This window comes from Pseudozyma hubeiensis (assembly GCF_000403515.1).
Source record: "Pseudozyma hubeiensis SY62 DNA, scaffold: PHS15, whole genome shotgun sequence".
Lineage (NCBI taxonomy): Eukaryota > Fungi > Basidiomycota > Ustilaginomycetes > Ustilaginales > Ustilaginaceae > Pseudozyma > Pseudozyma hubeiensis.
Window position 1 is genome coordinate 188,581 of NW_012133797.1, and position 13,817 is coordinate 202,397.

Consider the following 13,817-nt stretch of genomic DNA (forward strand, 5'->3'; position numbering starts at 1 on the left):
TCCTCAGCCTCTGAAGTTGAGCGGCGCGACCAATAAAGATGTCTCAAATTGTTGTGTGTCTCGGTCTCACATAGTAAACGTCTTGAAATACATCTGCGGAACGCGGAGAAAAGTGTCGCTGCCACAAGCGAAATTTTTGGGATTTGATGCTTGCCAAACCTGGAAGAAATAGAATCAGCCAACAGCAGATTCATTGCGTCCATCATCACCGTCATCAGCTCGCACAAAAAGTCGACAAGCATCATGGCTGCCACCACATCTGCTGCCTCAGCGGTAGCGCCAAGCGACATTGCAAAACTGTTAGCAACAGTTCAAAAGTCGGTCACGGCTCTCAGCAGCTCAGTCAAAGCCTTTGAGAACGACGTCACCGAGGCCGCATCCAACGATTCCGCAGCGAACCCTTTTGCATACCCTGACGGCATCTCCTTGCTCTCCGTCAAGAACGATGCTATGCTCGACTACCTCCACCACATCGTCGCTGTTTGTCTTGCCAAGATCTCAGGTCGATCCTTGACCGCCAGCAGCAGCAAAACAGATGCTCTACAGGGTCCGGCAGATCTTGTCCAGGATCTTGTCACACTTCGCCTGATGCTCGAAAAGCTTCGACCGCTGGAGAACAGACTCAAATATCAAATGGACAAACTTCTTCGTGCTGCTGCTGATGACGACAAGGACGTCCTGCTGGGCCGGTCCAAGCCGGCATCGACCAAGGCCAAGAAGAGCAAAGGCGACAGCAGCGATGAAGACGAAGCCAGCGATGACGACCTTGCATTCCGACCGAATCCAGCCGCCTTCATGCAGGACAAAGCTCGAAACGTGGCTCAGACAGGCAAGGCAAACGGCACGTCGAAGAGAAGACCAGGACACCAGTCCTCCGATTCAGAGTCTGAGTCGGAGCAGGAAGGCGGCAAGACAGCCGTCTATCGACCGCCCAAACTTGTGCCCATGTCGTACGACCCGGATGCACGAACCAACAAGAAGGATTCACTTTCGTCCATCACGCGCAACTCTGCATTGCTATCTGATCTCACAGCTGGCATGTCCTCGAATCCGTACGAAGCCTCCTCTGCCGGCGTCGGCGTTGGAGGTCGTGGTCGACTGGCAGCCAACACCTCTTCCCGCGCCAAAGCGTTGGCCAGAATGGACGAGTTCGAGGAGGAGAACTTCACCCGTCTCGTCATGTCCAAAAAGGATGCTCGCAAGCGTCGTCGTGACGAAGCCGACGTTGCACTCGGCGGCGCCGGTCTCAGTTCGGGTCGCGATGGCAGGAGAAGGATCGGTGGTGGTATGGAGGAAGAGTTTGGCGATCTGCTTCGTGGATCGGGGCTGGACGGTCGTGGAGGAAAGAAGGCGAAGAAGGCTGCGAGCGCGTACGATGCGCTCAGGGCCAGCAGCAAGGCTGGCTCGACGTTGCAGAGGTCCAAGGGTTCTTCCGCGCCGTCGTCCGCACCGGGTGGCAAGAGCAACAAGTTCAAGAACCAGGTCAATCGTGCTCGGAGGTGATTGGATACCTATGCAGTGGACAGCAATTCGACAATCTCTGCCAAAGTGAATGTATTCAAACGCGGACATGCGTGTGAGACAGAGTACCTGAACATCCCATTGCTGAGGAATCACGCGAGCTACTACTCAGCATCCCCATCGTCATCATTGTCATCATCTACGTCCAAACTCGCCTCAAAGAAACCAACCACTTTCACACCATCTCCATCGTCCTCTCGATGTTGGTCATCGTGCTCTCGTGTGACGCCGTCATCTACACCTCTCCCGCCTCTTCCCTGATACTCTGCTGGATCTCTACGCTTTCGCCGCCTACGCTCTACTCTTTGCTTCTCGAGTGTCTGCTTGATCCACTGCAAATTTTCCGCATGCGAGTCCCCACACTGCGGCGATGCGAGTCGTGACGCCAGGACGTCGTAGTATACTTTCTCTGCCAGATGCACAGCGGCGTCCGTCAGTCCCGAGATGGATGTGGTTGCGTGACTGGCTTCGCCCGATGATGGGGCACTGGACGGCGGTGGGAATGGGATGCTCGATATGTTAGGATGTGTGCTCTCGTCGAGCGTCAGAGGTATGAGTTGGCGGTACGTCATTTGAAGCAGGGGCTGCGTGGCAGACGTTGCTTCGGGTGGATGTGCTTTGTTCGTTAAGCTGATCACTTGGGCGAGCACCGGTTGCAGGGCATCCGACGCCGAGCGGTGAGAGTCTTGCTCGGCAGCCTCGGTCTGGATGTAGTAGACATACTGGCCCTTGGGGCAGGAGAATGTGCCTTCGCCCATCATGAGCACGGTGACAGTATTTGCGTTACCTCCGATGGAGCCCGGAGGAAAGACGACGAGGCCTGTCTCTGGCGGGAGGTCTGACTCGGCAGCTGTACGCGATGAAGTGTCTTTGGCATCTTCTTCGGTTGTCCGTACATCTGGATTTACGGCATCGGTGAAGGAGATGGGTGTGTCGAGGACCAGTATCGCCTTGTACAGAACTTTTACCTTAGGCTCTGAATTTGAGGCGTCTGTTGACCGCAGGCCAAGCTCGTGTAGTACTTCATCGCTCGAGACGATGTAGTCCGCTGTGATTACCTCATCTATGCCATCAACACCGATCTCCCAGTTATCTGTTACCTTCTTTGCGCTTTTAATCCCGTGTGCCAGTATGAACATGCCTCCCTTGACCGCCGAAGCACGGCAATAACCTTGCGCGAGCTCACCTGCACCTCCGTACTGTCCCACAAGATACGCCGAGTTACCGTACCTTCCCACACTTTGCATGTGGCTCTTTGCTCTCTTCATCGCCATCTCTGTTGTCTCGTCTGGTGTTGCACAAAGACACACGCCGTAGGCGACTGCGTCAATGAGATCGGGCGACATCTTGTGCACCTCTGCCAGATACTCGACGAACGGCTTCTTTGCAAGCTTCTGATCGTGTGCAAGGTCCGACTGCCAATCCTCGGTACCGATGTACATGAGAAGCTTCATAAGCTTGCGCTTAGCTATCAAAGAAAGTGTCTTGGTCTTGAAGATGTCCTCTTTGCTGGCGGGAACGCCGGTGAGCGTCATATTGGTCGAGTCGTCCGTTGATGCGGATGCTACACAAGTGCGTTCGAGCAGGCGAAATGTGGCGTAAGACGAGACTTTGGAGCGAATCAGACAATCAATCGAGGGTCCTGTAGCGGGCAGAAGAGTAGGTGCAAGCGAGATCGCATAGTGGCGATCGAGGGATGCTAGTGACGGGGGCAACTGAGAAGGTTCGCTTGACTTTGCGTCTTCGGCATCGGTCGCGGAAGGAAAGCGGAGGTCAACATCGTCAATGTGCTGCACGGAAGAGAATCCATTCCGAGGGCTGTTCTTGATGCTTTGTGTCCACTTAAGCAGCTCTGAAAGTGTCAGACTGGCCCACTGATCCGCATAGTAGTCGTTCTTGTCTATATGGATCACGGAGAGCCCAGCTGAGGCGAGAGCGGCCGACAGAATGCTCTGAGGGAGACCTGTGCTGAAGATGGCCACGTCGTAATGAGTGCGATCGAGCGACATGATTGAGCGATGCCGACAGTTGCCTGGAGGGCTGAGGAGCGGAACGAGAATGTGCAAGTCACAGTCCCAAGTCTGTGTGTTTCAAGGGTCCAACTCTGGCTCGTCTCCGAATCCCGAACCAAGATCCTCGTGATTTTGAAAAAGTTAGTGACACTTCTTGTACCACCTTCTTGCCTCTGCTCCCTTTTACAACTGCAGATACCGGCTTCTCTCTACTGCCATGAGCGGGACACCAGGACACACAGATCCACAGGCCGCTGCTGTCATGCCAGTCAAGGCTCGCGTTGTCGAGGCTGGCACGGCTGCAAGCAGCTCCTCCCGCAGCAAGGTGCTACTGCCCGTCGACATCATCCGATCGCTGAAATTGCAGACGGGCGATGCTGTGCTGATCACAGCCGAGGCATCAGTTGACAATGATTTCGCTGTTGGGACTGTATGGCCATCTTTCGCGCTTGAAGCTGGGACCATTCGCCTCCCACTCGCTGCACAGATGCCCAGTGGGCTTGCATCCGGCCAAACGGTTTTGGTCCTTCCTCTCCAAGCAACTCAGTCGAAGAGCGCCTCTAGAAAGCCGCCGACAGCTACATCCGCTGTTATTTCAGCCCTTTCGCCATCCAGTTCGAGCTCTCTCGCGAAGCTCGGCACGTCTGACCGACAGATGCTCACTGTGCACGCCAAGGAAGCTTTGACCGATCTCGAATGCGTCCATTTGGGTCAAGAACTTTCTTTGAGCTTCCAAGGAGAGCTTTATCACTTTATTATCACGTCGCTGCATGATGCAATTGGGCAGCAAGAGTGGAACGTTTCGACGAGTAATCAGTCGGGTCCAGCAGGGAGCACGACGCAAGTTTGCGTAGCGAGCCGGTCAACCGAGGTTTCCATCACCACCTCTGAAGCGGAACTCAACAAAACGAAAGACGCAGCAATCGGACCTGCAGAGGTTGCTCCTGGCAAGAACCCATACGCGAAGCTGGGCGGACTGGATCGACAGATTGCAGAGATCAAGACTCTGATTGAGATGCCACTCATGTCTCCCGAGATCTTTGTCCAGTACGGGCTCAAACCGCCGAAAGGAGTGCTGCTGTACGGCCCGCCTGGAACGGGAAAGACTTCTCTCGCACGGGCAGTCGCTGCCGCTACCGGCTCATCTTACCTCACCATCAACGGGCCAGAACTCTCGTCTGCCTTTCATGGTGAGACCGAATCCAAACTTCGCAGCATCTTCAGAGAAGCAAGACGCAAGAGCCCATGCATCATCATCATCGACGAGATCGATGCCCTAGCACCGAGGCGAGAAGGCGGCACCGGCGAAGGTGCCAATGCGGATGGAGCCGGCGAGGTGGAGCGCCGAGTGGTTGCACAGCTTCTGACACTTCTCGATGGCATGGAAGAGGCCGATGACGATGACGACGAGGATCCTCAGCAGGACGAAACAGCGTTGACTGATTCAAGGATGGAACAGAGGTCATTGTCGAAGACAAAGAAGGCGGCGAGAGTGCCTGCTCGCGTAGTTGTTCTTGCTGCGACCAACAGGCCCAACGCCATTGATCCTGCTCTTCGTCGTCCTGGACGAATCGATCGAGAAATTGAGATCGGCATCCCGACCGCTGCAGCTCGAGGCGAGATCATCCGAACTCTCATACAGCCCGTACCACATGCTATGACTCCGGAGCAGATCGACGACCTCGCTAGCCGTACACACGGTTATGTCGGGGCAGATCTTTCTGCGCTCGTCCGCGAGGCTGGTATGCGAGCCGTTCGACGTACCTTTGCTCGGCGCAAAGCCGAACCTGATCAGCTGGAGGCCAAGATTGCTTCCATGACGCTCGAAGCCAACGCTGTAAATAATACCAACGATGCTACGCTCGACCAGGTGACTGCAACAGACGTCCTTGCGTCTCTGCCGCTCGTCCGACCCTCTGCCATGCGCGAGATCTTCCTAGAACCACCAAAAGTATATTGGTCAGACATCGCTGGTTCTTCGACGCCCTCAGCAGGTGGCTCGGGGGCACTGTCCTCCAAATCCGTCCAAGCTCAGGTCCGCGAACTCGTCGAGTGGCCCATCAAGCATGCCGCCGCTTTCAACCGATTGGGCGTCTCCCCGCCTCGAGGCGTTCTGCTATACGGCCCACCGGGCTGTTCGAAGACGCTCATTGCTCGAGCTCTCGCTACGGAATCTGGACTCAACTTCCTCGCCGTCAAAGGTCCCGAACTATATTCGAAGTACGTAGGTGAATCAGAACGTGCCATCCGCGACACTTTCAAGAAAGCACGAGCAGCAGCACCTAGCATCATCTTCTTTGACGAGATTGATGCCCTCTCCTCCAGCCGCGATGGCGATTCCTCGAGCGGGGACGCACTCAACAGCCGTATCATCGCCACACTGCTCAACGAGATGGATGGAATCGAGGCCATGTCGGATGTCATTGTGATCGGCGCCACCAACAGGCCACAGACGCTGGATCCTGCTCTACTACGACCAGGTCGACTCGACAGGCTTGTGTACGTTGGCCCGCCGGATCACGCGGCGAGGCAGCAGATCCTGCGTACAAGGATGGCCAAAATGGCAGTTGGTGCAGACGACGTCGATTTGGAGAAGCTCGCGCAGATGACGGATGGTTGCTCGGGCGCCGAGGTGGTCTCGGTTTGTCAAGAGGCAGGGCTGTTAGCAATGGACGAAGATCTAAATTGCGAAATAATCGAGCAACGACACTTTGAGATTGCTGCTTCGTCGGTCAAACGTCGCATCACTTCACTGATGCTTCGGCAGTACGAGACTTGGCGCGACACCCTCGTCGTCTAAGCTCAGCGAGTCAAATTTTCATCCCCGAAACCTTCCGGCAGAGAGCTCATCCGAACATCACGCAGCGACGAAAGGTTGATGCGATGAACAACGATCTATTAAGCGTGAACAAAAAGAATGCCTGTAACGTGCGATGACAAACCCTTACAAACGAGACTGGAACTAGAAACAAGGAGAGTGAATGACGAGAGACAGTGGACCGTGGTCCCTTAGTTGTTGCCATAAGCAGCGATAGCCTTGTAGTAAAGGACCGTGCAGTAGGATTCCTCGATCTGGCTTGCTACCAACTGACTCAAGACAGTGATGTAGAACAAGACGAACGAGGAAGCAAACAGCCACCAACCGGCACGCAACACAGCGCTGGTGATTTCGGCAGCCGTGTACTCGTGCGTCCACTTGGGCAGAAGCGAGACGACGGTCATCATTGACATCTCCGAATCCGACTGGAAGTGTACCTTTTCCGTGTCGACCACCTTCGTCTTTTGTTTGGGTGGAGGGAAGAGTTGAGCTGGAAGATGGATGATGAGTGTGTGGACCAAGGCGGTGGAGAGGACACCGATGATGATCTGCATGAAGATAAGCCACGAAGATCGACCGAGGGGGCAGATGAGAACAGTGACCCCTGCACTGTAGAGCGCGAGAAGGGTGCCTTTGGCGGAGAGAATGGACCAGATCATGGACGTGTTGAGTAGAAGCTGCTTTGGGTCGCGCAGTTTGAGCTCGTGTCCGACCTGCCTGCACCATGCCTCGGCGGGGATCTTTGCGGGCAGAAGGTACATCCTCGTCATGGTGATGATGAGGAAGAATCCAGCGACGGCGAAGGAGATGCCGATCTGAAGGACGTTGGAGAGCTTGTCGAATCGAGCGTCGAGGAAGCTGCCCCACGCCCAGCCCCAAAGACCACCGAGGATCCAACCACAGAGGACATCGGTAGGCCAGTGAAGTGCGAGATACAGACGTGACAGACCGGAGGCCAAAGTGAGGATGCTCAAAGCAACGTGAACTCCCGCGGGGAAGTCGAACGCGAAACCCTCGTGAGTACGCGAGAAGTAGTAGGTTGCGTACAAGCATGCCATGAACGCCGAGTGACCCGATGGGAAGGTGTAATCGTACTGCCTCAGAGGCCTCTTCAAGGCGTACGGGTTGATCTTGAGACGGTTTGCTGCCACCCAGGCCGGACGGGGAACGGGATTCATCACCTTGATGAAGTTGACCAAGGCAAACGTGATGATACACGAGCGCATGATAGCGTTGAGCGCCAACTGGTTCCATCTCGAAAAGTAAATGCAGGCACCGATGAAAATCAGCGTCGACTCCTGGATAGTGTGATGCAAGACCAGCGAAGGGATCTTGAACCCTGGCAAGCTCTGAATTCTGTTGATGATGGAAATCTCGAAAGCACGGTACGTAGGATGCAGTCGAGCGGTAAGCATGTGCCTCCACTTGACCTTGTCCCGGTAATCGATGTTCCATGCCTGGCACTGCCTGAGGGAGCATTCGACGATCTTGCTTTCGCACTCGGCCTTGATCTCTTCCGCCGTCCTGCCGTGCAGCTGCACAGGCTCGAGCAAGGCGTAGGTAACCTTGGCGTAGGGCATCATCATGAGCAGCAGGAAATCGAACAAGTAGCTCGAGTTGGCTTTGCGGAGATGGATAGGGTACGGCATGTCGTAGCTCATGGCCACGGGGACGAGCTCGACCTGGGTAGGGTGGGCAGCGGCGAACTTGAAAGTGGGCAGTGCAAAATGCACGAAGTTGTTCTGTGCCACCGTCACTGCCTGAGGGAAGACAACGAGATTCTTTGCCAAGACGGGATTTTGCACCCAATTTTCGAGCATCTTCACTAGAGACATGCCGCGCTTCTTGACGACCGAGAATGGACGTGTCAGGAACCCGGTGATCCCGTGTGCTACGGCCTCACCAACAATCAAAGATGAGTTGGTGAGAAGCGGGAGGCATCCATCAAGGAAGAGATAAGGGTGCTCGGCGCAGTAGATGCGTCGGACGTCGGCTTGCGCAGCCTCGCCCCAGTTATTGATGGAGAAGGTTTCCGCAGCAATTGGGTTGCCCAGGTGGTCGACCACGTTGAACTTGACCAAAGGGAAAATTTGCTGAGGGTGCAATCCTTTTGGACCTTTGACGCCAAGGATGTAGAAGGCTCGCATGAACATGTAGATCAGCTGGCCGATGCAAAGAATGATCCCGAATGGAATGTAGAGGATCCAGAGGAAGGACCACCAAGAGAGCATCTTGGGATTGAGACGTCGCGTGGGCCACGATGCCTCGCAGGCCGCGGTATCGAGCTCGGTCTCGACAGCCATCTTGTCGTATCTGACGCGGCTCGCGGTGCCAAATGTGATCGGTCCTTGAGGTGCGAGAGAGAGGGGGTTGGATGGTGGTGGAAGGAAGTTGAGAGACACGTCGTTGCCCTACGTCGAAGGTGTCTGCCAAGGTAGAGGGTGCAAAGCGTTAGAAGCAAGCAAGCAGAGGATGTGTAAGGGAGGAAAAGCTTGAACAACGCAGAGTCTTGTTCGCAGAAGACCGTAGACGACTGACAACGAGATGACGCTGGAGAGGGCACATGAGCAACGGCTAATGACTTTACCAGATGCCTGCGCGTTTTGTTGATAGGCGCAGAAACTGTTTGTTCGTCTCTGTCCGTAACACAAGGTCAAGCCCCCCGAAAGATTTGAGACGCCTTGATCGATGCCGCCTGTTGGTTTCGTTTTTCCCTCACGGCAATCGTGCAAAGAATCCGTTTTCGGCTCAGGCGGACTGGAGGCAACTTCAAGGATTATTGGATGGTCGGCACAGTGCAAGACGATTAGAAATTCCGGGAAGATTGATGCACGAAAGCGTGGCAGCAAGGACAAAGGGGCGGATCGGCGGTGTCAAATGGCCCACGTTGCGTCTCGAGCCGGGATTACCGTGCGCAGTACACTCGTGTCTCAGATGCATTCCTGGACAGGTTGAGAGGAAACGCCAAGTATCTCAATGACCGCGCCTAATACCATTTTTTATCTTTTAAATTACTCTTCGTAAATCTGGGTTGATAAACCCGTTTTCTGCAGCACACTGAGACCTGAATCTGCCTCAGATTCACCGAGCGAATGGAAGAACGTTTTTATTCTGAAATTCGAGCATGCACTCTGAGCAGTTCGCCGGCAAGGCTAAATGAGCGACCGTGATCCCTGTATGGTGCGCTGAAGTGCGCCACCTAGCAGGAAAGGGGACCGGTCGCTTGACTGACTGGTGCGCTTTCGCAAGCTCTCGGAATACGAGCCCACGATTGTCTTTGAGAAGCAGCGAACCACTTCAGCTTCGGCGAATGCGACTGTGATCTGCTCAAGACGAGGGAGGGTCCGCAGCAAGCTCCCTCAGTTCAATTGAACTCTGCAACGTTCAGCAGTGCTGGTGTAGTGACCTCCATTACTGATAGTCTGTACTGGTCTGACCTGACTCCACTCAGACGCACTCGCACGCAACAGTCGAACGTCGAGTTCATTCCCTGGCGAGCGAAATCGACGAAGAAATCTACCTTCCCATCCCGCCATCACGATCACAATCTGATCCTCCTCAAACGCTATCCAGCATCAGCAATCCATTCCGCTAGAATTGCCCTCACAACGCAAGTGTTCTGGACAAGATGTCGCCCACAAGTATTCGTTCAAGCTGCATAGCGCTGGTAGCAACTCTGGCCCTGGCTACCGCTCCAACGTACGGTCAAAGCTCAGCATCAGCGAGCTCAATTACGGTCAGTTCGACAGCGAGTCGATCCGCTACATCTACAGGCTCGGCTACGCCATCGGCATCGGCAACGATGGCACCCTACATGGTCTCCTGTCCCGCTGAGCTCGAGCTGCAAATCGGCATCTGCCTCGACACGGTCGCTCGTGACGGAGCGGTATTGCCTTGCAACGCAGACGACTGGTGGTGCAACTGCAACAATTGGCAAGGTGTGATCGCGTGCTATCAGCCGTGTCCCGACATGCAGGATCAGCTCGATGTCGAGTGGAATCAGCAAAATTGCCAGGGTCAGCACGGCTTCGCCAACCTCTTCGGAGGTAACTCGTCAGGCACGTATCTCGGCTCCAACATTGTAACAACAGGATCCAACGGCGCCACAAGAGCGTACTATAGCGCGATGCCAGTGAGCAGCTCAGCCACGGCAAGCGCCTGGACGTGGACACCGACTGCAACCGGCTCGAGCCAACAGCGCTCCTCGTCTTCGGCGGCGCGGCACTTTTCTATTCCGGCAGGCCTTCTTGCATCCTCGCTCGCTCTCGCTGCAGCTTCCGGCTTGCTCATCCTCTGATCGTTATTCTCGTACTTGTCGTCTCCACATGTCATTGATAGGGCGCCGTCTCCGTTCGCACTCCGTCCAGTTCCGCATCACACGTCCATTCAATGCTTTTACCGATGTTTGTGGGTCATTTGTTTGTTAAGGTAGTCACGAATCCATCCATTCTTCGTTTTGTTTGTCCGTTTCAAAAATATGAGAGCGTGGCTTGCTGGGTGCCCGTTGGCGTCGGTTCCTGATTCTGCCGGGCAGCCGGCGCAGGGTCCAGCTCGTCCGTGCTGTTTGTTAGACCGTCGCTCGCTGCCACGCGTTGATCCGACCGTATGCTTTCTCGCAGCGACATCTCCTCGACACTATCGGCCTTCTAGCGTGGAGCGGACCTTGTGATTATCAGGCTTAAACATGCTATCCAGGCACTGCATTCTCAAGAATCATCTGAACATTGCTGAGCATACCAGAACTCATGCCAAATAAAGCTATGGTACAAGCGCTTGAGCACTGAGCCTCAAGGTGCAAGCGATTAGCCATAGACAACCGTGAAAACACACACTTACTCTCCATTCAGGAGGGTGCAACTCATGTTGTTGAGATCATGTCGCAAGCCAGAGGACTGCAGATTGGGATGATACATGCGTTGAAGCTATCACGGCACAGCAAATCGATAGCAAGTTCCGCAAGGAATGAGGATGATCACGATGGACGTGAGAGCGGCTCCGCTAGCAAATCCACTGGATGATCGATAGCAGACGGACGGAGGTTCACGCTTTGTGCACGCCATGCTTGTCCTCATGCGATTGCGAGGAGATGAAGGAAGGGCTGAACAGGCTCGAAAAGTTTTGCAAGCATCGCCAAGAAACGGCCTAGCGTCGCAGGTGCCGGTTCATGTCTCAGGGACGGCAAACTTAGGCAACCCGTATATCCATGCTCGCCAAAGAAGGCGGGTTGAACATCCATATGGGTCAAGAGCGTGTGTCGTAGATGCCCAGACTTCCGGATCAGGGTCTTGGTCTGATATGCTGGGGATAACATGGCACCAGGTCTTGGGCGCCGATTTCGGGCAAGAAGATATGCATAAGCGAAAGTACAAGGAGATCGAGGACGCAGCGACGATAAGGGCAACGGACGGTGGTGGTCAAGACGCTGCCGCACAGCACGGTAGAGTCCGAGGTCGGGCATGGCGAGAAATCATGTGATTTTATAATATCACAGGACCGCAACGAGCTCACTTCGCGCCGGAGAGCAGGGTCCCAGGCTAGAACCGCCCACATACATGCTTGCAGGAAAGAATCTCTTCCCACGCTGGCCTGCCCCAAAAGCGGCCGTTTCTAGGAACACCACCAGCACTGTCGATTGCAATAAATTGATCTCGCTAATGCAAAAGACCCTCGCCTGGAAGCAGCGCTGGAAATCCATGGCCACGGGTGTATCGTGAACCGCCGCTCGCGTCCACACAAGCGTCCACAAGCGATCCGTGATCGTTTCAACCCGAGCCTTGTCTCGCAAAAGAAACGACTCTTCGGCTATCGAATTACATCCCTCGGCTGTTTGCGACCAGCTCTGCAAATATTTGCCGTCTCTGATTTGGTTGGTTATCGGTGTCACTTTTGTAGCGACGTCACGGACGAGGCTGAGACCAGGCGTCGACAGCGCGTGGTCGAGGGGAGTCTGGGTGTCAGCGTGCTCTCGACATGTACGGAACGGCGAGAGCCTCGAAACAAGCCGCAAGGCCGGCCGAGACAGTTCGGAGGCCTTTAAGACGAAGAGGACTGCGCCTCAAGCTGGGTGAAAAGAGGAAAAGACGTGAAAAGAGGCTCGAGGTCTGGATCAAGTTGACTGACCTGCAAATACCGTGGTGATGGGCGACCGGACTGTGAAATTACGCGTGGCAGACGGCTTCCCAGGGTCTGCAGACTGCTGGGCGCAACATCTTTGCATAGACGGAAAAATGCTCTAGTGCCAGTCTGCTGCACGGAGACCCTTGAGCTGCGGCCTAAGAGTCCCGTGAGACATTTCCACGGCGACGAAAAACGCAGCAAATATTGTGAAAAAGCAGCGTGCTCTCCAAGCCGAAAGACAGCCGCGTGGTGCCGAGGTTGCCTGCGCCCAGCAAAGCAGAAAATTTCGCCTGAAAATCTTTGGCTGCTAGTCGCTCGCTTCGCAGCACGCGCTCCTCCGCGCTCGCAGCGCCAAACGAGGGCCGAGGGCCGGGCACGATCAAATGTGGCCCCTGACGGACAGGCATTTCCCGCGGAATTTCTTCGCCTCCAGGAGCCGCAAGCCATTCGGGGTCTGGCCTCAAGGCGCCTGTTCATAGTCCAATCACCGCCAGGAGGGTGCTGCACAAGGCGAGATTGGCTGATCGAAGTTGTCATGTCAATCGTCCCTTCCAGCAGAGACAAGCTCGCCGATCAAGCTTGAGTTCGGACCGGGACGCCGGACATACAAACAATGCCTGTCGCACAGCAGCACCCAAACCGCCAAACAGAACGGTGTCTGCCAAAATGTCTTGAACGCTAAAATGGTAGCACGTTGCTGCCGTTATTCATGTCCTCTGCTGCAGAACGGGAAGCTTCGGAGCGCGGACGTTTCGCATAAGCGAGCTGGAAAAGCATTTAGGCGAGACCACAAAATTCGGATTGGCAGCAGATCTGCCGATTCGATCCACAGGGTCGCCGGGCGAGTCGGCAACAGGTCACGCTCATCGAAGCGCTAGACAGTTTTGATGTTCTGAACGAAGATGCTCCGAACGGCACTGTGCACAGTCAATGCATTAGGTCCATTTTACGCGACACGCGCATCCAGTCCAATTCCTGCAGACAGCAAGCGCCAGCGCAGTCCACGATCTGCGGTACGCATTGGCGCTCGACGGCGGAAGAACGACCTGCAAACTTATACTGCTTATCGATGGTCGACCTTGACAACGACTACCAGGTGCTAACCGTCATCTTCTCCCACGTCCGAGCCGATGCGGTACCGAGTCTGAGGATGAGCTCGACACCCTGTTTGCAGACCTGTATGACGCTTTTCAAGGCTAAGCATTGTCTTGGTGGGTCGTAATGCAGTCGTAAGACAACCTTTCGCTTGACAAATCTGGTACAGCTCTGTGAACCAAAGTGGTGTCGACTGATGTCCGTGCTGCGTTTCGTGGTGGTGCTTATCGCATCACGCAGGCATCAGCGCCAAC

At 55.0% G+C, this 13,817-nt stretch overlaps 6 protein-coding genes across 6 annotated transcripts; 4 read left to right on the forward strand and 2 right to left on the reverse strand.

Moving 5' to 3' along the window:
• Nucleotides 1–243: 243 nt before the first annotated feature.
• PHSY_001286 (hypothetical protein) lies at nt 244–1,503 on the forward strand (the record flags this gene model as incomplete). The annotated part of the gene is made up of 1 exon (XM_012331918.1): nt 244–1,503. One exon carries the CDS (start codon nt 244–246, stop codon nt 1,501–1,503), a length of 1,260 nt encoding a protein of 419 aa, XP_012187308.1.
• Nucleotides 1,504–1,625: 122 nt separating this feature from the next.
• On the reverse strand, nt 1,626–3,530 carry PHSY_001287 (hypothetical protein; the record flags this gene model as incomplete). The annotated part of the gene is made up of 1 exon (XM_012331919.1): nt 1,626–3,530. One exon carries the CDS (start codon nt 3,528–3,530, stop codon nt 1,626–1,628), a length of 1,905 nt encoding a protein of 634 aa, XP_012187309.1.
• A 220-nt stretch (nt 3,531–3,750) lies between these two features.
• PHSY_001288 (cell division cycle protein) lies at nt 3,751–6,333 on the forward strand (the record flags this gene model as incomplete). Its single annotated transcript, XM_012331920.1, has 1 exon — nt 3,751–6,333. One exon carries the CDS (start codon nt 3,751–3,753, stop codon nt 6,331–6,333), a length of 2,583 nt encoding a protein of 860 aa, XP_012187310.1.
• A 209-nt stretch (nt 6,334–6,542) lies between these two features.
• Nucleotides 6,543–8,654, reverse strand: PHSY_001289 (hypothetical protein; the record flags this gene model as incomplete). Its single annotated transcript, XM_012331921.1, has 1 exon — nt 6,543–8,654. The coding sequence occupies one exon, from the start codon at nt 8,652–8,654 to the stop codon at nt 6,543–6,545; it is 2,112 nt and encodes a 703-aa protein (XP_012187311.1).
• A 1,499-nt stretch (nt 8,655–10,153) lies between these two features.
• On the forward strand, nt 10,154–10,648 carry PHSY_001290 (hypothetical protein; the record flags this gene model as incomplete). Its single annotated transcript, XM_012331922.1, has 1 exon — nt 10,154–10,648. One exon carries the CDS (start codon nt 10,154–10,156, stop codon nt 10,646–10,648), a length of 495 nt encoding a protein of 164 aa, XP_012187312.1.
• A 1,673-nt stretch (nt 10,649–12,321) lies between these two features.
• Nucleotides 12,322–13,690, forward strand: PHSY_001291 (hypothetical protein; the record flags this gene model as incomplete). Its single annotated transcript, XM_012331923.1, has 2 exons — nt 12,322–12,450; nt 13,301–13,690. The coding sequence occupies 2 exons, from the start codon at nt 12,322–12,324 to the stop codon at nt 13,688–13,690; spliced, it is 519 nt and encodes a 172-aa protein (XP_012187313.1).
• Between the last annotated feature and the right edge of the window lie 127 nt (nt 13,691–13,817).